The following is a 25,229-nucleotide window of genomic DNA, read 5'->3' as shown; positions in this document are numbered from 1 at the left end:
AGGTCCCATGCCTGGAGCTCTGCTCCTGGGGCCGTGGCCGCTGGCCCTGTGCCCAGTGCCCCGAGTCTGGCCCCACCCCCCTCTCCCAGGCCTCTGCTCCCATGGCACGTGGGGTCCTGGCTGACGGTCCCTGCCCAGGGCTCCACTCCTGGCCCCATGCCCACCCCCAACTGTGGCCACAGCCTCTGCGGGGGTCGGACCTGGGAAAGGGGGCTGGCTTTCAAGCCCCCCACTACTAAAAATGTTCCAGCACACTGCAAGTAGCACCAAGTAATCTGGGACACAGCAGTCGTCAGGACAGAGATCTCCCATACTGAGAGCTACTGAGTATTAGAACTGCATCCTGAAGCGCCCAGAGCTCAACATCATGACGTGGCCATTTCCGTCGGGTTAAGTAGAAATGTGAGGTAAATACAGGGAGAGCCATCCCAGCCACTTCTGAATACTAGGATGTCTGCATTTTTGGTACCATTTTCATTCCAACCCCCTATTTTCAGAGGTGTATACATTTCTAAATAAAATACCTTTGGCAACAGACATTTTCATGGCCAGTCTCACAGCAAAAAGGAATTGTTTAATTTTTGAAAGTTTCATAGAAACCTGTACAGCTAATCTGAGTTCTCAGAAGGTTAAAATAAGCATTTTTCAGACACTTTATTTGCTCTTGGAAAATTCAACCCTCCTCATTTTAAAATTTCACAGTTGCAAGAGACTCGCCCCCCTCAGAGAGGACATATACTTTTGAGATGTCTGGAAATAAAGGCAAGTTTGAAATAATAGCGATGATTGTACAGCAGTATGTTACCAGCCTGCAATAGTCCAATGCCAATATTCCCGATGGTGCATCTAGACAATATGATCCCAATGTACAATCAGCAAGTGATTTAAAAAGTGCTCCACACCAGTGTACAAAATCATCTAATGAAATGTGCCCTGGACACACACACTAGACGGCAGAGCTACACTTGTCTTGGGGAAATTTAACTAAGAACCTGTTAGTCTCTAAGGTGCCCCAAGTGCTCCTGTTCTTTTTAAGAACATAGAGCAGGTCAAAGCTCTTTTAATGCTGCCCAAGCACACGGTTGCACAATGTTTGTTCAGCGCAGTTTAGCTGCTCTGCTGCTCTCTGTATCTCTCACAATCTAACCACACATTATGCCACATCATGCAGCTATGTCTGGAGTTCACTGGTCTGACTGTCTGGAAACCATGGGCCAGATCCTCAGCCAGTATAATCAGCATGACGCAGTCTGAATCTCTGGGGTTTACTCTCTCTGTGCTGTATTACTGAGGTGGCTCTGGTTTTTGATATGCCTAACTCTTAACCATAAGGACTTTGGGCAATTTTCCTTTTGCTATTGATTTCACTGATTTTTCCAACACCTAGATCTTGGGAATAGTGTGGTTAGGAACCATTTATCCATAATAAAGCATCAGAATAAAGTGACAAGAAATGAACAGAAAGAACTGGACTAACCTGTTTCCTGTTTTGGCTAGCAATACCTGGAACCAAAACAGAAGCAGAAATATAAAAGGACGCAGAATGACTGAGATAATTACATATCATGTGCTAACTGGTTTGCAGAATAACTGAATGGAGTTTTCTAATCTGGGAAATATTAGGGAATGACAGACAAGCTACTGTTGTGATGAGTGTGGCATAAAAAGCCCAGACAGACCGAACTTTCCTGTACTAGTGGCCCTGGAGGGAGCTAGATTAGTGAATAGCAAGAGAACTTTTGATGATTTAGCGTAGCAGATTTTCCTGGGTCTTATTGCTCAGCAAACAAAATGCATTTCAAACAAGACGTTTCAAAATAGTGTTGGCATGTCTGAAATCTGAGGAGCTGCTCACCCTTCCCATGGAAGAAACCTCCAGAGAGCTGGACTCTGCTCTCATTGACAGCTGGGTAATGGCACAGACCATGGGACCAAAAAGCAGAATCCGGCCCCAGGAGTTTCCACTCACAGACTTTCATTGGAATTGCCCCATGCTTTGCCCTGCTTAGTGGAAATGACATGGGGCACCTGAGGTCTGTGCTGATCTTTGGATACTTGCAGAATCCCAGCTCCTCTGTCCTGCTTCCCAGGCCCTTCAACTCCCCTATCAGCATGGCTTCTTCAAGTGTCCTCCTCCCAGGCTTGCTCATCTTCCTCGCTCTGAAACATCCCCCCCCCCCAGGAGGTTTGGATCATGGAGAGGACCGCTGAGCAGTGTAAGCTAACTGGGATGGCATTCCTTTACTCTGCTTACTCCTTGTGGGGCAGAAGGGGGGGAGGAATACTATGCAGAGTGACTGTCGCAACAGCCAGACCCACCGCACCTGGGAGGCTACAGAGCCAGCACCATCCCCACTTCCTCCCATGGGGGTAGCCCGCGGTCCCCTCCAATCATGGAAAGCTGCTTATGCTGCTGGAATTTCCTTTCAAACTACGAGTACCAGAGTCCCCCCTCCACTAGGTCAATGGGGACAACTAAGGGACATTACAGTGCAGGGAGTCCACTGTCCAGGGTCAGCAGTAATATCTTTTAGGAAGAAATCAGCTTCCATTAGACTGAGCCACTTCTCCAATTTTACTAACTTCCCAATCCTTATAAAGGGAGCAGGGCCCATTAAGATTGGTACCTACTTGGTTCCGGGACTGTGCCTTGCACACTGCTGCCAGTGATTGCTAATGCACAATATAATTGAATACCCTGGTGACACTAAGCCTTTCCCTTTATCAGTCGTAATTTCCAGTGTTCAGAGTGTCACACGGGACTTTCTACCAGCTACAGTGAAAGCGACTCACCTGAGAAGCAGCAGAGAAGGGTCAGAGTGAGGAGAACAAAGACACCTGTGATTTTGATAGTGGAGGTGGCTGGTTAGCCCTGCGTTCAGTCTGTTAGAGCTGCGTGTGCCGTAACAATGCACGCCAATGGAGCTCACGCACACACATATACACCGGCCACTGTGATTGTGAAAACACCCTCTGATGTTGTTTTTGGAGCCGGGAAGCAATGGTGGCTGGAAGTGGGGCTGCCCCAAGCACTAAGGAATGCATCCTGCTCAGTAACGGACAAGGAAATATTTATAGATTCATAGATACTAATGTCAGAGGGACCATTCTGATCATCTAGTCCGACCTCCTGCACAACGCAGGCCACAGAATCTCACCCACCCACTCCTACGAAAAACCTCACCCATGTCTGAGCTACTGAAGTCCTTAAATCATGGTTCAAAGACTTCAAGGAGCAGAGAAGCCTCCCTCAAGTCAACCATGCCCCATGCTACAGAGGAAGGCGAAAAACCTCCAGGGCCTCTCCAATCTGCCCCGGAGGAAAATTCCTTCCCGACCCCAAATATGGCGATCAGCTAAACCCTGAGCATATGGGCAAGATTCACCAGCCAGAATCCCAGGAAAGAATTTTCTATAATAACTCAGATCCTATCCATCTAATATCCCATCTCAGGGGATTTGGCCAATTTACCCTGAATATTTAAAGATCAATTACTTACCAAAATCCCATTATCCCATCATACCATCTCCTCCATAAACTTATCGAGTAGAATCTTAAAACCAGATAGATCTTTTGCCCCCACTGCTTCCCTTGGAAGGCTATTCCAAAGCTTCACTCCTCTGATGGTTAAAAACCTTCGTCTGATTTCAAGTCTACACTTCCTGGTGGCCAGTTTATACCCATTTGTTCTTGTGTCCAGTTTATCTGAAAACTACTCCAAGCTCTAACTTCTATCTGCTAAGGACAATGGGTGAGGTGTGCAAATTGCTCCCTGGGGCTCGTGAAGAAAGGGAGTGCGGGGCTTCATGGCCTGGCAGAGAGGAGGGATAGAATGAATATTTCTCTGGGCCCTGGTTTGAAAAGTTGACTAATAAGGAAGGAGGATCTTGCAGTAAAAGCGCAGGACTGGGCCTCAGGAGATTTAGGGTGTTCTATAAACAGAACTGAGTAAGTTATGGGCACACAGCATACTCTCTACTTTTCTCCCACGGCAGAGCAAGGGATGTTGCGCAAGAAGGAAGGACCATTCCCTCAGACTGGTATTCTGTCTGAGATATCCAGATCCTGTTGAAAGTTACTAGATTGAAAGCACAACTCAAAATCTAATGAGTTTTCCATTATTCTTCACTCTCCAGAGGGTTAAATGAGGCTGTGATGGGTTGGGTCACAGAGACCTCCTTGGGATTGCCACCTGATATGCTGAGACTACCTCTGAGCCCATTTTCCCTGCCAGCTTGGGACTCCAGAACCCTGCCTTGTTAAACCAGACACACTAGCCTGCTGCAAACACAGACCCAGGTTTGAACCCTGTCCCCCAAAGCTGTAGATTAAACTGAAAACAGCTTAAGAAGTGCTCCTGTCTCCAGCACCCAGATACCCAGTTCCTGTCAGGGGGGTTAAGCACTGGAATAAATTGCCTAGAGAGGTTGTGGAATCTCCATCATTGGAAATTTTAAAGAGAAAGTTAAACAATCACCTGTCTGGGATGGTCTAGATAATACTTAGTCCTGCCAGGAGTGCAGGGGACTGGACTAGATGACTTTTCAAGGTCCCTTCCACTCCTATGACTCTATGATTGTGCCCACAACTAATTATGGGTGTGGAACTGCACCTGCAGTTATTTGAACCCACAAAACTGTGGGTGCAAAAATAATAGCCCATTTAACTCTGTGCTGAAATTAAGAACATAAGAATGGCCCTACTGGGTCAGACCAAGGGTCCCTCTAGCCTAGAATCCTGTCTTCCAACAGTGGCCAGTGCCAGGTGCCCCAGAGGGAATGAACAGAACAGGTGATCATCAAGTGATCCAGCCCCTGTCGCTCATTTCCAGCTTCTGGCAAACAGAGGCTAGGGACATAGATTCATAGATACTAAGGTCAGAAGGGACCATTCTGATCATCTAGTCCGACCTCCTGCACAGCGCAGGCCACAGAATCTCACCCACCCACTCCTATGAAAAACCTCACCTATGTCTGAGCTATTGAAGTCCTCAAATCGTGGTTTAAAGACTTCAAGGAGCAGAGAAGCCTCCCTCAAGTGACCCATGCCCCATGCTACAGAGGAAGGCGAAAAACCTCCAGGGCCTCTCCAATCTGCCCTGGAGGAAAATTCCTTCCCAACCCCAAATATGGCGATCAGCTAAACCCTGAGCATCTGGGCAAGATTACTTCAATTTACAAGGTCATCCAGATCCTCCTGTATAATATCCTGATCCTTCTCTGAATTGGCAATACCTCCCAGCTTTGACATCATCCCTGACCATCCTGGCTAATAGCCATTGATGGACCTATCCTCCAGGAATTTATCTAGTTCTTTTTTGAACCCTTCTTATGGTCTTGGCCTTCACAACATCCTCCGGCAAGGAATTCCACAGGTTAACTGTGCGTTGTGTGAAAAAATACTTCCTTTTATTTGTTTTAAACCTGCTGCCTATTAATTTCATTTGGTGACCCTAGTTCTTGTGTTATGAGAAATAGTAAACAACACTTCCTTATCTACTTTCTCTACACCAGTCATGATTTTATAGACCTCAAACATATCTCCCTTTAGCTGTCTCTTTTCCAAGCTGAAAAGTCCCCGTCTTATTAATGTCTCCTCATATGGAAGCCATTCCATACGCCTAATCATTTTTGTTGCCCTTTTCTGAACCTTTTCCAATTTCAGTATATCTTTTTTGGGATGGGGTGACCACATCTGCACACAGTATTCAAGATGTGGGCGTACCATGGATTTATAAAGAGGCAATATGATATTTTCTGTCCTATTATTTATCCCTTTCTTAATTATGCCCAGCATTCTCTTCGCTGTTTAAACTTCTGCTGCACATTGAGTGGATGTTTTCAGAGAACTATCCACAATGATGCCAAGATCTCTTTCTTGAGTGGTAACAGCTAATTTAGAGCCCATCATTTTATATGGATAGTTTTCTAATGTGCATTACTTTGCATTTATCAACGTTGAATTTCATCTGCCATTTTGTTGCCCAGTCACCCAGTTTTGAGAGATCCTTTTGTAGCTCTTTGCAGTCTGCCTGGGTCTTAACTATCTTGAGTAATTTCATATCATCTGCAAATTTTGCCACCTCACTGTTTATCCCGTTTTCCAGATCATTTATGAATATGTTGAATAGGACTGGGACAAGTACAGACCCCTGGGGGACACCACTATTTACCTCTCTCTATTCTGAAAACTGACCATTTATTCCTACCCTTTGTTTCCTATCTTTTAACCAGGTTTCAGAGTAGCAGCCGTGTTAGTCTGTATTCACAAAAAGAAAAGGAGTACTTGTGGAACCTTAGAGACTAACAAATTTATTTGAGCATAAGCTTTCGTGAGCTACAGCTCACTTCATCAGATGCATTCAGTGGAAAATACAGTGGGGAGATTTATATACATAGAGACCATGAAACAATGGGTGTTACCATACACACTGTAACCAGAGTGATCACTTAAGATGAGCTATTACCAGCAGGAGAGCAGGGGGGTGGGGGGGAAGAAAACCTTTAGTAGTGATAATCAAGGTGGACCATTTCCAGCAATTGACAAGAACATCTGAGGAACAGTCGGGGTGCGGGGGGGGAATAACACGGGGAAATAGTTTTACTTTGTGTAATGACCCATCCACTCCCAGTCTCTATTCAAGCCTAAATTAATTGTATCCAGTTTGCAAATTAATTCCAATTCAGCAGTCTCTCGTTGGAGTCTGTTTTTGAGGTTTTTTTGTTGAAGAATAGCCACTCTTAGGTCTGTAATCGAGTGACCAGAGAGATTGAAGTGTTCTCCAACTGGTTTTTGAATGTTATAATTCTTGACATCTGATTTGTGTCCATTTATTCTTTTATGTAGAGACTGTCCAGTTTGACCAATGTACATGGCAGAGGGGCATTGCTGGCACATATCACATTGGTAGATGCGCAGGTGAATGAGCCTCTGATAATGTGGCTGATGTGATTAGACCCTATGATGGTGTCCCCGAATAGATATGTGGACACAGCTGGCAACGAGCTTTGTTGCAAGGATAGGTTCCTGGGTTAGGGGTTCTGTTGTGTGGTGTGTGGTTGCTGGTGAGTATTTGCTTCAGGTTGGGGGGCTGTCTGTAAGCAAGGACTGGCCTGTCTCCAAAGATCTGTGAGAGTGATGGGTCGTCCTTCAGGATAGGTTGTAGATCCTTGATGATATGTTGGAGAGGTTTTAGTTGGGGGCTGAAGGTGATGGCTAGTGGCGTTCTGTTCTTTTGTTTGTTGGGCCTGTCCTGTAGTAGGTGACTTCTGGGTACTCTTCTGGCTCTGAGAGGACCTTCCCTCTTATCCCATTGCAGCTTACTTTGCATAAGAGCGTTTGCTGAGGGACCTTGTCAAAGGCTTTCTGGATGTCAAGTCTTGCCAGTGCCATCTTTCTGAGACAAAATAGCTCTTCACAGGGAGAGATTTTCCTCAACTTTGAGAACACTGTAATGTTTCTGAAGAGACCCAGGATGCGGCCCAAATCATCCAGAGGCAGAGAATGTCAGACCCAGGGCTGTGCAATAGTGCAGGACGTAGTCATCTGAGAATCAGCAAAGTGCCAGAGTGAAAAGCACAAAGACACCTTGTTGCATTCACGGTGGAGGTGGTGGTTTGGTCTGTCGTGAGTCTGGTAGTGCTCAGCTTGGGAGTTCATCTTTTTGTGTTTCTCACACATACACATGTGTGCGTCTATATACACATATGCAGGTGTGCAGATCATCCAACCATATTATTGTATTGCTCTGTACCTCGGGGAAACACCCTACACACCCATGTTCCTCTTTATAAAATGATTGTGTGGTATCCAATGCAAAGTTTGTCATGTCGGGTGTCTTTGGAAGACTCATAATGCACTGAGCATGGTTGTTACAGGGAGGTTATAGTAATTGTTACAGTAATGTTATAGTAAGGTTATAGGTTATAATTTCATGTATATAGTTATGAGGCTGAAAACAGGGAAGATGTCAGAGGTCTGCATGAGCTCACTACAATATTACGATCCTGTTACCTTTGTAGATTGAAGTTAAATTCCATGTAAAATCATGAGACAATGTATTTGATGTGGCTACATTTTCCTGCTATCCCCTATGACACTGATGGAAGGAAGTTGCTGCCTCTCTGGAAGTTACATCCTAGAGGGAGTAGAACGTCAAACAAACAATCCGTTTCTAAGCACACTCACACTTTCTGTTCTCTCTGGCATCGTCACTCAACAACCCAGAAAGAAATGTGGTTTGTGACATGGCGATAAAACAGGACAAAGAAATGCTGGTGAGTTTTGTTTTATTGAACAAGAAACTCAGGAGAAATCAAGAGCCCTCAGGGTGCCGGCTGTGCTGAGGATGGGTCTTTATGAAGGCTCTGCCAATGGAAAGTGAAGCAAAGGAGGGCTCTCTCTCAGGGCTCAGCACCTCTGAGGATTCAACATTCTCCAAAATGGCTCAAGGTGAGAGTCCCATTGCTTTCCCTGGAGGGGAAAAGAGAGAGAACTGGATCAGAGATGGAGCACGGAGGATGCTAATATAGGTCTCTTCATTCGAGTAGCACTGGAAGTCTCTGATAGGGTCTTAGCACAGCATGCAAGACCATTCAAAGTAATAGAATCTCAACAGCTATTTCCATCCATGCTTAGCATTAAAAGAAAAGTGAAAGATTTCGCTCCTTCATCAGGAACAAGAAGTGTTTGTGAAATATTTTTCATGACATACTTAAACTCTAGGCCAAATAGGTAAAACTCATTGCAGGTCTGCAGTTCGTGACATCTGGAGATCCGCTTCCGTCAAAATCAACATGACCACATACATAAGGAAACAGGCAAATGTGAAGTACGGGAACTTTACTCATGCCTCTTACAGATAGATTGATTAATCCCTTTAATTATTTAGAAGAAGAGATTTAGTTCTGTACGTACGTGACTGCATTGCAGAATACACATTTGTTGTCGTAGGTTTTGTCATCAGAGCCACAATGGGGTATGTACTCCCGCATGCAGATGGGGCTGGGTGTAACATAATCACTGCAGTCAACCTGCACACGGAAGAGGAATAGCATGTTTGTAAAGCACGTAGCAACAAATGGGGCTTTGGGTGCTACTGTAATAATAATCTATTCCTGCTCTAAAAAAATTCACTTCGCCATCTAAGAATCTGATAACTGACTTATCCACTCGCCTCTCCCTGCTGGGAGGAGTTACTATAAAAATAAAGCTTGTTTTCCCACTTTGACCTAAGCAACATCTGCTGACCACATGTACGAGGGTAGCAGCAGGCGTTTAGAATGCCCTCTACACAGGGTGCCCTGCTTGTGATCAGAACATATGGGATTTTCCAACTTGCCCAGTGTATTGTCTCGGAAAATCCAAGTATCCAAAGAGGTCACTGTACTGATATATACTGGGGTCCTGTGTCTCCCCTTCCCATGGTCCTAAATCATGCTTCTCGGAGCTTAGCCTGATACTGTGAGAAGAGATGCTATGGGGAAGTTCACATTTCTGCAGCATTGGGGCATTGCTGCTGCTGAGCTCATATCCCATTCCTCTCCTCTCTCCCCTCCTTTCCCCTGATCTCACAGTGCGATTTATGGATAATGACCATTTCGTGTAGCCAGCTGAAATTCATCCCTGGGAAGAAGACCCACACAAGGGCAATGCGGATAGTGCCTGAACCATCTCTCACTGAAATCAAGGGGAGCCTTTCCAATGCCATCCATGGAAGTAGGATCTGGTCCTTCTTTTGCATCTGGTGTCACTTACCATTGCAGTTTCCTGTTTGCATTTCTCATCGTGTTTCTTGGTAACACTGGTTCCATGTTCCCTGGAAGAGGGAAAGACTGAAGTTAGGAGCTTAGGCTCATCCTGTTACATCGTAGTTGCTGATAAAAATGACACAAACTCACATGTACTGTCTGGAATTCAGAAACTATCTCAGTCAGAAAGAAAAGGAGTACTGGTGGCACCTTAGAGACTAACAAATTTATTAGAGCATAAGCTTTCGTGAGCTACAACTCACTTCATCGGATGCATTTGGTGGAAAAAACAGAGGAGAGATTTATATACACACACACACACAGAGAACATGAAACAATGGGTTTATCATACACACTGTAAGGAGAGTGATCACTTAAGATAAGCCATCACCAACAGCGGGGGGGGGGGAAAGGAGGAAAACCTTTCATGGTGACAAGCAAGGTAGGCTAATTCCAGCAGTTAACAAGAATATCAGAGGAACAGTGGGGGGTGGGGTGGGGGGGAGAAATACCATGGGGAAATAGGTTTCAGAGTAGCAGCCGTGTTAGTCTGTATTCGCAAAAAGAAAAGGAGTACTTGTGGCACCTTAGAGACTAACAAATTTATTAGAGCATAAGCTTTCGTGAGCTACAGCTCACTTCATCGGATGCATGGGGAAATAGTTTTACTTTGTGTAATGACTCATCCATTCCCAATGTGATATATGCCATCATGTGCCAGCAATGCCCCTCTGCCATGTACATTGGCCAAACTGGACAGTCTCTACGTAAAAGAATGAATGGACACAAATCAGACGTCAAGAATTATAACATTCAAAAACCAGTTGGAGAACACTTCAATCTCTCTGGTCACTCGATCACAGATCTTAGAGTGGCTATACTTCAACAAAAAAGCTTCAAAAACAGACTCCAACGAGAGACTGCTGAATTGGAATTAATTTGCAAACTGGATACAATTAACTTAGGCTTGACTAGAGACTGGGAATGGATGAGTCATTACACAAAAAGAAAAGGAGTACTTGTGGCACCTTAGAGACTAACAAATTTATTAGAGCATAAGCTTTCGTGAGCTACAGCTCACTTCATCGGATGCATCCGATGAAGTGAGCTGTAGCTCACGAAAGCTTATGCTCTAATAAATTTGTTAGTCTCTAAGGTGCCACAAGTACTCCTTTTCTTTTTGCGAATACAGACTAACACGGCTGCTACTCTGAAACCTATTTCCCCATGGTATTTCTCCCCCCCACCCCACCCCCCACTGTTCCTCTGATATTCTTGTTAACTGCTGGAATTAGCCTACCTTGCTTGTCACCATGAAAGGTTTTCCTCCTTCCCCCCCCGCTGTTGGTGATGGCTTATCTTAAGTGATCACTCTCCTTACAGTGTGTATGATAAACCCATTGTTTCATGTTCTCTGTGTGTGTGTATATAAATCTCTCCTCTGCTTTTTCCACCAAATGCATCCGATGAAGTGAGCTGTAGCTCACGAAAGCTTATGCTCTAATAAATTTGTTAGTCTCTAAGGTGCCACCAGTACTCCTTTTCTTTTTGCGAATACAGACTAACACGGCTGCTACTCTGATATCTCAGTCAGATGCCTTATCACCTGTGACAAGGTAGGATAAGCATCTCTTACCAGTATAAGAATATCTGTTACTAGACATGTGACATCTCCTTACAGTGTATCATTTGAATAACATGCTGGCCCATTCTTTCCTCTGCTCAATCACCACTCAGCCCCCTGTTGAACTCTGGGGGTGGTAGTCTGTCTCCTCCATGATAGCCCAACTGAGCACATGCAAGGGGCGGGGGAGGAAACTCAGAATAGACTGGAGAGTCAAAGAAGAGGACCAGGGGCTAAGAGATCTGCAGAAAGAGGTCTATGAAGAAATTCTGGTTTTTATTAAGGCTGCTATCCGGAGCTCTGCCCACTGTGAGTAACTCAGAAGGAATGTTCTCTGCACAGTACTTCCAAGTTAGGGGCACACAGCCAGCATTTGCTGGGGTAAGTGACACCATCTGTGCTGCAGACCTCAGCCAGGATAAGTGAGCAAGCTGTCAGAACTTTTCCATCCTCAGTAGTTCCTCGGGGGTATTTACTACAATCCACCTGTAATAGCAATGTCAAGCAATCACCGTGGTGCCCACGAGTCACCTCCCCACTCTGAGCCTCCAGCTGTTGTAACTTCTACTGAACGACAGACTAGGGTTATACTTTAAACTTCTTCTTCCATTGAACGTGGTGTGAGTAGTTCTCTTCCCTTATCTCATGCTGGAGAGTAAGGAATGCCCAGGTGGGAGAAAGGATCATTCACTCAGTCTAGGCCCTGTTGAACTTAAATAGGAATCAGAAGTGCAGCTTTAAACCAAAGCCTCAAAAATCTAATGAGTTTTCATTTGTGATCCATTTTCCAGGGGGTTAAATGAGGCTAAGAAATTGGTTCAGCCCATTAAAACAGGGAGAGAGAAATATGTACCTGATCTTGTTTCATTCTGTAAAATATGAAAAACCCTCAGGCGAGAGCCTCAGCTAGTGTAAATTGATGGAGCTCTGTGCACTTCAGTGGGAGTCAGTTTAGCCCTTTGTTGTAATATTTTCATAGTTTCTCTGACAAGATGCCTGCCTGTTGCTCTGTGTATCTCATACCATCTAAGCACAGATTGTACCAGGAAAAAAAAATGCCATCCGTCTGACTGTATTGAAATGGCATATCTGAATCCCAGGGTTTTGCTCCTTCAAATATAAAGCACTGGAGTGGTTTTGTTTCTTGATGGCCAAACTATTGCTGTGTTTAGAGCTGGTCAGCCTATACAAAATAAATCAATCCAATCATTTTTTTTATTAATAGTGGTCATGTTCATCCAATGATTTCTGTATTTGTTCATTCCCCCTGCATGTAGGATGCCCTGACAGTGATCAGAACACAGGGGCTTTTTCACCTGCCCCAGTTTATTTTCTTGGAAATCCCAGTATCGAAGGAGAGGAATGCACTAATCTATACAGGGGACTTGTGTCTCCCCTTCCTGTAGTCCTAAAACTGGCCGCTCAGTGCTTCACCTGGTACTGTGAGAAGACTGCTATGGGAATGGGATATCTGTTCATATTTCCAGAGCACAGGGTCATCTCAAAGCGCATTCCTCTTATATCCCTCTTTCTTTCTTCTGACAGTATGCTGATGTATATAGATAATGGCCATTTCATGTAGTTAGGGTGAATTCACCCCCTTGCAGAAGATCCCTACAAACTCTAGGCACCACTTGAATCCATGAGTATTGTGTCTGAACCATCACTCGCTGAGGTTAGGAGGTGTCTTTCCACTGACGTTACTGGGAGTCGGGTTTGGCCCTTGTTTTGCATCAGGTTACACTTACCGGCACAACTTCCTATTTGCATTTCCCATCGTGCTTTTTGCTAACATTGGTCCCATGTTCTCTGGAAGAGAAGAGACTGGAATTAGGGAGCTCAGTGGGTAACTCTCCCTGCTACACTCAGGGCAGTGGTAGAATGAACCAATCTCCCATATACTGTGGGGGGGTACAGGTAGCATCTGATTGAATTAGTTTATCTCCTTCTACAAGGCAGTACCAGCAACACTGAGTCCAGTATAATCCTAGTCTTTACCAGATATGTGATGTCTCTTTCTATTGTATCATTTGGAGTAACATTCTGGCCCGTTCTTTTCTTTGTTCAATCATCACTTAGCCCCCTGCTGCATTCGTGGGGAGGAGGGGGTGTCATTTGGCCGTTCCATGTTTCCCCGTGAGCCAATGCAGGGTCAGGAAAGAAAACTCAAGGCAGACTAAATGGGTAAAGAAGTAGGGTCAAGGGCTAAGAGACCTCCAGAAACAGGCTATGAAAGATATTTATAAAGGCTGTTTTCAGGAGCTTGGCCCTTTGTTAATCACTCAGAAGAAATGCTTTCTGTACGGTACTTACAGGTTATGGGCACACACCTCGCATTCATTGGTATAAGTGACACCATCTGTGGCACACACTGGGTCCAGGATCCTGGGCCAGACCATCAGTATTTTGCCATCGTCAGTAGTAGTCCTGTGGTGTGAAGTACACTTAGGCTGGGAAAGTAACACAGCAATAGAATTGTTGCATCCTTTGATCTATGAAATGGTGCTCCATGAGTCACCCCCTGTGTCTCCAGCCTTTCTGGTGTTTATCACAGGAGAAATTAGGATTTATGTTTAAAATTTATTGTTCCACAGAAAAGAGAGCTACTCAGTGCTACTGTAGTTTTCTCTCATGCTGGAGGGGAAGGAATGCACAATTGGGAGGAAGGCTTCTTCACTCAGACCTGTATTCTGTGGGACACACCCATAGGTATTACAAGTGGTGCATTTAGTCAAAAAGCCTCAGAACTCCAAATCTAATGAGATTTCAGTTATGATCCAGTGTCCAGAGAGTGAAATGATAAGAATTTGTTTCAGTTCATGCAGAACATCCAAAAAGAAATATGCTACCAGATTTGTTGTATTTGTATGTTATAAGAAAATCTGGAGCAGATTCTCAGCTGCTGTAAATTGACCTAGCTCTGTTGATGGCAGCGATAGTTGATTTACAACAGATGAGTATATGGCTCTTTGGTGGTAATTTTCATACTTTCTTCAGTGTGGTGTCTGCACGTTACTCTATGTAGCTCATATGGTCTAAGCACAGATAGTAACAAAAAAAGAGAAAAGACAGAAATTCCTTCATTCTGACTGTATGGAAATGGAGTGTCTGAATCCCAGGGTTCTTCTCTTTCAATTATCTAGAACTGTGGTTGTTTTTGCTTCTTGATGGCCCAAACAATTCCCTCAGGTTTAGAGCTGATCAAATAGGTAAAAAAATAATGATTTGTTCTGATTATTGCTCAAAAACAAGAGCGGATGTTTTGAATCCTCCTACACGCAGACTGCCCTGCCTGGTATCACAACACAGAGGTTTTTATTACCTGCCCAACTCATTAGCTCAGAAAATCCTACTATCCACCAAGGTGAATATAAACCAGGGGTCTTGTGTGTCCTCTCCTCATAGTCCCAAAGCCGGCTTTTAACGCATCACCTGACACGGGGAGAAGAAATTTGTTGTGTGAACAGGGTTTGTTTTCACAGTTCTGCAACACTAGGGCCTTTATGCTCCTTGTCTCAGATCCTGTTCACCTTCTGTCTCCCTTTTTATATTGCAGGATATGGATAATGGCCATTTGGCATTGTTAGGGTGAAATTGATCCCTAGATACGAGGGCAGCACGTGGTCTATGCATCGCCTAAATCCATGCATACAGTACGTGACCCTTCCGTCACTGAAGTAAATAGGTTGGAGTCGCTCCATTGGTATGAATAGAAGGAGGTTCGGCCACTTACTGTGCAACAGGTCTCACTTACCGCAGTTGTTTTCTCTTTGCACCTGCCATCGTGCTTTTTGCCAACACTGGTCCTGTGTTCCCTGGAAGAGGGAGAGACTGGCATGAGGGAGCTCAATGAAGTACTCTTCCTGTCACCCTCCAGGCACTCGTAAAATGAACCAAACTCCCATAGATTGGATGGGATCCAGGATGTGTCTGAGTTAGATTATCACCGGCTACAGGGCAGTAGCTACATCTCTGACTACTGTAATGCTATTGGTTAGAAGATATGTGACATCTCCTTACAGTGTATCATTTGGAATAATATTCTGGCCCATTCTTTCCTGAATGGCCAAGCACCAGTCATCCCACTACTGAATTCTGAGGGTTGTGCTCTGGCTCTTCCTTGATAGCCCCACTGTCTGTACAGGACAAGGGGAGGAAACTCAGAGTACCCTGGATGGGCAGAGAGGAGGGTCCCTGAACAAGGGAATTATAGAAACACGTCTATGGAGAAATGAGGATATTTATAAAGGCTGCAATCAGGAACTCTGCCCATTGTTAATTACTCAGAAAGAATGGGTGATGTACAGTATTTACAAGTTATGGGCACACAGCATACAATCATTGGGGTAAGTGATGCCATCTGTGCCACAGACCTCAGCCAGGATCCTTGGGCAGGATATCAGGACTTTGCCGCGGTGGTGCTCACTACAATTAAGCTGTAAAAATAACACACCAATAGTACCAGTGTGTCCTTTGTTATAGGAAATAGTGCCCATGAGTAATCTTCCCCACTCTGGGCCTCCCGGCCTCAGAGCATCTCCCATATACAAACTAGGGTTAAATGTTAAATTTATTGAAAACCGGGTGAGTGGGTTCTAAGTGTTTTCTCTCATGCTGGAGAGCAAGGATCATTCCCTCAGACTTATATTCTGTGGGAGGCACTCGCGTTATATTGAACGTAACTAGGTATTAAAAGTGGATCCTTAAACCAATGTCCCAACACTCAAAATCTAAGGAGTTATCATTTATGATCCAGTCTCCAGAGGGTTAAATGAGGCTAAGAATTTGTATCAATGCCAGCCAAACATGCAGAGACAAATAGGTTTCCAGATCTTGGTGTTCCAATCTGCACCATATAGAAACCCTCAGGCCAGCTCCTCTGTGTGTGTAAATCGAAGTAGGTCGATGGATGTCTTTGGAAATCAATTCACCCAGCTGTCCCCTCTGTGTTATTTGTTCATGTTTTCTCCAACAAAGAGTCTGGCTGTTGCTCTGTGAACCACACACAGTCTAAGCACAGACTGTGTCAGGTAAGAGAAAAAATGAAATTCCATTCCTCTGACTAGGAAATTGGAAGAGCTGAATCCCAGGGTTTTACTCTTTCAGATAGATGGCATGGGGGTCATTTTACTTCTTGATGGCCCTGACTAGTCCCTTTGGTTTAGAGCTGGACAAATACATAAAAGATACGTGAATCCAATGATTTGGAATGATTATTGCTGCTATTCATCAAATTATTTTTATGGTTATGGACAACAGCCAGGGTGTTTGGAATCCCACTGCACACAGGGTGCCCTGCCTGGGAGCAGAAATAGGGGTGTTTTCCAACCTTCTCAGTGTACAATCTTGGAAAATCCCAGTATCCAAAGAGGTCAATGCATTGATATATACAGGGGTCTTGTGTCTCCCCTTCCCATGGTCCTAAATCAGGCTGCTCAGTGCTTAGCCTGCTATTGTGAGAAGAGACTTCTATGGGAACAGGTGTTATGTGCACAATTCTGCAGCACTGGGATATTTCTGGTTTCAGAGGAGCAGCCGTGTTAGTCTGTATTCGCAAAAAGAAAAGGAGTACTTGTGGTACCTTAGAGACTAACAAATTTATTAGAGCATAAGCTTTCGTGAGCTACAGCTCACTTCATCGGATGCATCCGATGAAGTGAGCTGTAGCTCACGAAAGCTTATGCTCTAATAAATTTGTTAGTCTCTAAGGTGCCACAAGTACTCCTTTTCTTTTTGGGATATTTCTGCTACTTGTCTCATATGTTGCTCCTCTTCTATCTCCTTTTGTTCTGAGGTAATACTGTAGTATATGGAGAATGGCCATTTTGTGTATTTAGGATGAAATTCATCCCTGTGTATAAGGCAAGACATACCCCATGAGTCCATTCATACAATGCCTGAACCAGCTCTCATTGAAGTCAACAGGATTCTGTCCATTGACGTCAATGGGAGTAGGATCTGGCTGTAATTTTACTTCAGGTTATACTTACCAGGCCGATTTCATGTTTGCATTCTCCATCATGCTTTTTGTTAATGTTTTCCCCGTGTTCTCTGGAAGAGGGAGAAACTGAAGTTAGGGAGCTCTGTGAGTAACTGTACTTGTTACGCTCAAGAGCCAGTAAAATGGTGCAATCTCACATATATTGTATGGGATACAGGCAGTGTCTTACTGAGTTAATTTATCACCTTCTATGAGGCAGTATGAGCGTCAACAACTTGTATCTTCCCATAAGTTATCAGCCATGTGACTTCTCCTTATAGTGTATGATACAGTCTTCACTAAAAGGGTTAATTGTGACCAGATGCTTCACAATCAATATAAAGAAAAAGGGGGAAAGAACACAAGCCAGAATAGGGACAGCCCAGAATATTTAGATAAATTAGATGTATTCATGTTGGCAGGGCTGATGAAATTCAGCCTCGTGTCCTTAAGGAACTAACTGAAGCAGTGTCTGAACCATTACTGATTACCGTCAAGAACTCATGGTGGAGGGCCAAGGTCCCAGAGGACTGAAAAGAGCAAACAGAGTGCCTATCTTTACAAATGGAAAGAAAGAGGACCTAGGGAATTACAGACCAGTTACTCTAGCTTTGTAGCCTGCCTCTTCTATGATATTCTGGTGAGATTTATGGTGGGAATGGGGGTTAGTGGAAGTAGTGGGAAGCAGAGGAGAAAAATCAGAATACATTGGAGGGGCAAAGAATGGGGCCGGGGCTAAAAGGCCTACAGAAATAGGCCTGTGAAGAAATGATGGTGTCTATAAAGGCTGTTTGCAGGAGCTCTGCCCAGGAAGTACTCAGAAGGAATGTTCTGAGTATAGTACTCACAGGTTATGGGCACACTGCATACATTCATTCGGGTAAGTGACACCATCTGTGCCACAGACCTCAGCCAGGATCCTTGGGCAGCCTATCAGAACTTTGCCATCCTCAGCTTTAGTCCTGGGGTACTTATCACAGTCAAGCTGTAAAAGCAACACAGAAATCGCACCAGTGCAGCTGCTGTTGTATGAAATAGTGCTTCAGAGTGACTCCCTCACCCGGGGCCTTCAGCCTCTGTCCCTTCGGCCATCAGATGCACAAGGGCTCTATTTTAAGCATATTCTTCCCTTGGCAATGGGGGGAGTCATTTTGCAGGAGTTTACTCATGTTTTCTCATGCTGGAGGGGAAGGAAGGCATGGATGGGAGGAAGAATCAGTTCCTCAGACTTGCAGGGCTGCACAGAGGTTTTTGTAGGCCGGGGCAAAATGTGAAACTGAGGCCCCCACCCTTCCAAAAAATGACCACGGGGGGAAGAGCATGGAGAGTGAGCCCACCCACACTCACTCCACAGGAGTGGCTCCAGTCCTGTGGTTCTGGGCCTGGCTCAGGGGTCTCAGCACTGATTTGGTCTGGCCCAGCCATCACTCCAGCCTGATAGAGGGGCAGCTGGGCCAAACCTAGGCAGCACTGTAACCCCTTGAGCCATGTGGCAAAGCCACACAGTTTGGGAACTTCTTAAATGGGGGACTCAATGCAAAGTGCCCCTTTGGCCTCCCCCTTTCAGCCGTCCTGCAGACGTGTATTCTTTGTGAGGCATCCATGCCCTGTTGAAACTAACTAGATACTGCAAAGGGAACATTAACCAATGTCTCAAAATCAAAATCTTTTCATTTCTGATCCAGTCTCCGGAGAGTTAAATGATGCTAAGAATTTGTTTCAGCCCATGCCAAATGTGTAGAAAGAAATATTCTACCAGATCTTGTTGTTTTATTCTATAAAATATATAAAAAAACCCTCAGGCTAGATCCTCAGCAGCTCTAATTAGATGTATTTCTATTAACTTCAGTTGAATGACCGCTGTGCCTGGGATCAGAACATGGGGTGGTTGCAACCTGCCCAGTGTATTATCAAGGAAAATCCCAGTATCCATGAGCTGAATGCACTGAAATATACAGGGGTCTTGTGTGTCTCCTTCCCACAGTCCTGAAACTGGCCACTCAGCGCTTAGCCTGATACTTTGAGAAGAGGCTGCTATGGGAAAGGAATTTATGTGGACATTCCCAGAGAACGGGGGCATTTTTGCTCCTTGTCTCAAACACTACTCCTTTTCTAGCCCTCTTTCTTTCTTCTGACACTGTACCATAGAATATGGATAATGGCCATTTCGTGTCGTTGGACTTGAATTCAGTCCTTTGCAGAAGGCCAGTACAAAGTCTATGCTCCATTTAGTCTAGGCATGTGGTGTCTGACCCATCTCTCACTGACATCAAGAGGAGCCTTTCTGTTGGCATCAGTGGAATTAGAATTTGGCCCTTCTTGTGCATCAGATGTCACTTACCGGCACAATTTCCTGTTCACATTTTCCATCATGTTTTTTTATAACGTTTTTCTGATGTTCGCTGGAAGAGGGAGAGATGGGAGTTAGGAAGATCGGTGAGTTACTCTCCCTGTAACCCTGAAGATGCTGGTAAAATTAACCAAACTCACACATATTGTGTGGGATACAGGAGGTGCCTGATTGAGTCAGCTGATCACATTTTAGCATCACTGATTAGCATAATCCTATTGGTTATCAGATAAGTGATGTCTCCTTATGGTGTATCATCTGGAATAACACTCTGGTCCATTCTTTCCTCTGTTCAGTCACCACTGAGCCCCCTGCTACAAGTGGGGACTGTAGTCTGGTTCTTCTAGGATAGCTCAGCTAAGCACATACAGGAGCCTGGAGAGGAAAATCAGGGTGGTATAGGGGCAAAGAGGCGGGCAAGGGGTTTAGTGACCTACAGAAATAGGCCTAAGATGAAATGATGGTATTTTAAAGGCTGTTCTCAGTGGCTCTGCCCATTGTTAAATGCTTGGAAGGAATGTTGTCTGACCAGCACTCACAGGTTGTGTGTGGGCACACAGCACACATTCGCTGGGGTAAGTGACGCCATCTGTGCCACAGACCTCAGCCAGGATCCTAGGGCAGGGCATCAGGACTTTGCCATCCTCATCAACAATCCTGGGGTGCTGACTGCAATCAAACTGTACAGCCACACAGTCATAGTCCCGGCACAGCCTTTGTTACCCAAACAATCCTTCTGGCCGGCCCCCCCGCACTGCGCTTCCAGCCTTTGAACGAGGGTTCTAGTTTACCCTTATCCTTCCATTGGAAATGGAAAGAGACCGTTCTGCCGGTGCTTTTTCTCATGTAGGAGAGGCAGAAATGCACACGTGGGAGGAAGGATCACTCGCTCAGACTTCTGTTTGGTGTGAGATACCCAAGCCCTGTTAAGTCTAACATGGTACTAGAAGTGGATCCTTAAACCAAAGCCTCAATATCAAAATCTAGTAAGTTATTTATTATGATTCACAATTAAATGAGGCTCCAGATGGTTAAATGAAGCTGAGAATTTGTTGCGGCCCATGCAAAACATTTAGAAACTGGCTTCTGGATCTCATTGTTTCTTTCTGTGTGTAAAATATAAAAAACCTGACCCTCTAGTCTCAGCTGATGTAATTACATATGCCTCTACTATATCGATGGAAGTCAATTTACATTAGCTGAAGATATGCCCCCTCAGTTATTGTTGCATAGTTTCTCCAGGGTTGTGCCTTCTGTCTCTCACACAGGCTAAGCACAGATTGTATCAGGTAAACTGAAGATTGAATTTTATCGGGTTGACTGGATAGAAATGAAGCATCTGAATCCCAGGGTTTTACCTTCTCCATCATATGGCCCTGGGGTAGTTTTGTTTCTTGATGGCCCAAACTATTCCCATTGGTTTAGAGCTAGTCAAATACGCAAAAAAAAAATTAACCAAATACCATGTCTGCTTATGGCTCATATTCATGAAATTATTTCTGAGTTTGGGGAGAGAAGTAAGGGTATTTTGAATGCCCTGCCTGTGATCAGAAAATGGGGTATTTTCCAGCCTTCCCAATGTATGATCTTGGAAAATCCCAGTATCCAAAGAAGTCAATGCACTGATATATACAGGAGTCTTGTGTCTCCCTTTCCTATAGCCCTAAATCAGGCTGCTTGGTGCTTCTCCTGTTACTGTGAGAAGAGACAGCTATGGGAAGAGGAATTGTGTGCACAATTCTGCAGCACTGGGATATTTCTGCTTCTTGTCTCAGGCCCTATTCCTCTTCTCGTGCCCTTTTTTATGACGTTTAAGTGTAATAGATGGAAAATGACCATTTTGTTTATTTAGGTTGAAGATCACCCCTATGAAAAAGGGCAGTACATGGTCTAGGTACCACTTAGGGCCATCTATTTAGTACCCAAACCATCTCTCACTGACAGAGGGCAAAAGGAGTCTTTCTGTTGACATTACTGGGAGTAGGATCTGGCCCCTACGGTACATCAGATTACACTTACCGGCACAATTTTCTGTTAACATTTTCCATCATACTTTTTGTTAACATTGGTCCCATGCTCACTGGAAGAGGGATACTGGGGTTAAGGAGCTCAGTAAGTAACTCTCTCCATATTACAGTCACGGTGCTGGTAAAACAAACCAGATTCACATGTACTGTGTGGGAGACAGGAGGTGTCTATTGGAGTTAATTTATCACCTTCTATGGGGCAGTATCAGCATCACTAGCTAGCATAGTTCTAGAGACAAGATGGGGGAGGCAATATATTTTATTGGAACAACTTCTGTTGGTGAGAGAGGCAAGCTTTCACACTACACTGAGCTGCTTTTCAGGTCTGCATTAGAAGAAGCTCTCTGTGTAAGCTCAAAAGCTCTTCTCTCTCACCAGAGAAGTTGGTCCAATAGACAATATGACCTCACCCACCTTGTCTCTCTAATGTCCTGGGACCGACATAGTTACAACACCAGCACACAGTATCATTCTTTTAGTTACCAGACATGTGACATCTCCTTATAGTGTATCATTTAGCATAACACCATGGCCCATTCTTTCCTCTGCTCCGTCAGCACACAGCTCCCTTGGGATGCTGTAGTCTGGCTTTTCCATGAACCCTCAGCTGAGCACATATAGGGGGAAGGAGAGGAAACTCAGGGTACTCTAGCAAGGCAAAAAATATAGGGACAGGGCCTAAGAGACTTACAGGAACAGGCCTGAAGAAATGATGGTATTTCTAAAGGCTGTCATCAGATGCTCTGTTCATTGTTAGTTACTTGGAAGGAATGTTCTCTGTGCAATACTTACAAATTGTATGCACACAGTCCACATTCGCTGGGGTAAGTGACGCCATCTGTGCCACAGACTTTAGCCAGGATAAATGGGCAGGCTGTCAGTACTTTGCCATCCTCAGCCATACCCTGGGGGTACTTACTACAATCTACCTGTAACGGCAGTGTCAAGCAATAGAAGTGGTGCAGCCATTTAAGTATGAAGTAGTGCCCAGAAATAATCTCCCCACTCTGTGCCTTCAGCCTTTTTAGCTTCTGCCATAAGGCAAGGTAGGACTATATTTTAACCTTATTCTTCCATCCATAAGTCTGTTCTGCAGTAGCTTTCTCTCATGCTGGAGGAAGGAATGCACAGCTGGATGAAGAATCATTCACTCAGACCTGTATTCTGTGGGAAGCAACCATGCCCTACTGAAACTAAGGAGTTATTACAAATGGAGCCTTAAACTGAAGCTTCAAAATCTAATGAATTTTTGAAACATGCTTTCCAGAGCGTTAAATGAGGCTAGAAATTTGTTTCAGTGCATGCAACGTGTGCAGAGTGAGATGCTACCAAATCTTATTGTTCCAATGTGTGCAATATTAAAAAACAAACAAACCTCTAGGCCAGATTCCCTGCACGTGTAAATTGATGTGGCTGTACTAACATCAAGAGACATCAATTTACTAAAGATCTAGTCCCTTATTGTGTTTTTCATAGTTTCTCCAATGCTGTGGCTACATGTTGTTTTAAGTACCTCACAAGGTCTAAGCAGAGATTGTATTAGGTAAAATAATAAATATAATAATCAAATTCCATCAGTCTGACTGTTTGGAAACAAAATATCTGAATCTCAATGTTTTACTCTTCCAGATATAAAACACTGGGGTAACTATGCAGCTTGATGAACCACCCAACTATTCTCACTGTTACAGAGCTGGTCAAATATATATCACACTTCTTCCACTAAATTATGTGTCTATTGTTTATATTCATCACATTGTTTATTTAACATATCGTTCAGTTCTAGAATTGTCTGGAGATGACAAAAATATTTGTTGAAATTATCTGATAAAAAGACAATAATCCCCCAATAATGTCTTTAGTGACCATTATACAAACAGCCGCAGGTTGCAGTGTTTTTCATTCACTCAGCCACAGTGTGGTCACCAACCATTTATCTTAGGTCAGAATCTGGAGAAAGTGACAGAGAATAAATAGAAAGATCTGCCACTCACCTCACTGCCCAGGGCAACAGCTGAAAGAAAACCACAGAAAGAATCATAAAACAAAGCCAAATAATTGACAGGAACAGGTTTTAAATGTGCGAATCTCTTTTGTGGAATAATTCCATGCGGTTTCTGACCGAGTGACTGTCAGTGAACGGATTGTTAAACTAAACAAACCATGTGTGAAATTTGGTACCATGCTGGTAATTGAGGATAAGGTGTCTTATTTTTAATGTAACACAGTGTTTTGTTGGGATTTTCTTTTCTTTTTTACATGCTGTGTTTTGTGATCCAAATGGAGATCTACAGGATATCACTGCAAATGTACTTCAATATAAATAGTAGATGTCTTAACAGCTGATTGTGCCCTTTTTTCAGGCCCTTATACATTTAATGTCCTTCACTGTGCCCACAACTAATTACGGGTGTGAAACTGAACCTGCTGTTACTTCTACCCACAAAACTGAGGGTGCAGAAATGTTAGCCCATTTAAGACTGTATGGACATTAGGCTCTGGAGATCAAGTGTTTTCAGTGCCATCTTTTGAAGAGAAAAAGCTCTTCTAAGAATGAGGCTATGTTCCACTTTGAAGACACCTTAATATTTTTGAAGCTGGCCAGGACTCTCAGTACGGCAAAAATTACTCACCTGAAAAGCACCATGTTGCTAGAGAAAAGAACACAAAAACACCCATCATCTTCCTGGTGGAGAGGAGGTGGTGGTTTAATCTGTGTCGAATCTGTTAGTCCTCAGTTGAGGCGATGCTCTCTTAGTGCTCCCCATGAATGATGATCATGTACCATGTGTATGTTTATATCTACATGTATATACACTTGTGCAAGAGACCAGCCTATCCAACTTGATTACGAAACAACCCTCCAATTCTGTCACTGGCACAGTAGGACTGCCAGTATTTACTGAAAAAAGAAAAGGAGTACTTGTGGCACCTTAGAGACTAACAAATTTATTAGAGCATAAGCTTTCGTGAGCTACAGCTCACTTCATCGGAAATGCATCCGATGAAGTGAGCTGTAGCTCACGAAAGCTTATGCTCTAATAAATTTGTTAGTCTCTAAGGTGCCACAAGTACTCCTTTTCTTTTTGCGAATACAGACTAACACGCCTGCTACTCTGAAACCAGTATTTACTGAGGTCTTGACTTCCAGCTAATGATTCACTTTTACTAGCTAATTGATTTTGGCTGGTCCTTTGGTTAGTCGCTTGAGATAGGTTTTCCTGTATCAGAAGAAAATAGAACGTAAGAGGTGTCAGTGAGTAGCCTTGAACATTAAGAGGAAGCTGCGATTATTCCACAGAGAAGAATGAAGCCTCTGTTTGTGGTGCAAACTCTGATTGTGGTGACCCGATGGGCTGGTGGTCTGGGGGGAAAGTATAGGGAAGGGGGAGTGGTTGCGCTTATTTGTTCTCACATCTTTTCTGAGATAAGACCCCAGCTCTGCATGTTAGACATCATCAAAGTCCAGACCTGAAGAAGAGCTCGAAAGCGTGTCTC

At 44.1% G+C, this 25,229-nt stretch overlaps 1 protein-coding gene across 1 annotated transcript; it reads right to left on the bottom strand.

The window, feature by feature from the left end:
• Positions 1-8,278: 8,278 nt before the first annotated feature.
• Positions 8,279-24,572, bottom strand: LOC119860227 (ovoinhibitor-like). The gene is given in 14 exon segments (XM_043491033.1): positions 8,279-8,473; positions 8,918-9,033; positions 9,758-9,819; positions 11,725-11,860; positions 13,123-13,183; positions 13,688-13,824; positions 15,129-15,189; positions 15,689-15,810; positions 17,365-17,425; positions 18,203-18,339; positions 19,696-19,756; positions 22,524-22,660; positions 23,726-23,745; positions 24,365-24,572. Coding segments are annotated over 14 exon segments (1,206 nt in total). The 5' UTR covers positions 24,414-24,572; the 3' UTR covers positions 8,279-8,427.
• Positions 24,573-25,229: the final 657 nt, after the last annotated feature.

This window comes from Dermochelys coriacea, chromosome 8 (assembly GCF_009764565.3).
Source record: "Dermochelys coriacea isolate rDerCor1 chromosome 8, rDerCor1.pri.v4, whole genome shotgun sequence".
Taxonomy (NCBI): domain Eukaryota; kingdom Metazoa; phylum Chordata; order Testudines; family Dermochelyidae; genus Dermochelys; species Dermochelys coriacea.
Note: the sequence above shows the minus strand (reverse complement) of the source record. Positions and strands in the feature narration are given on the sequence as shown.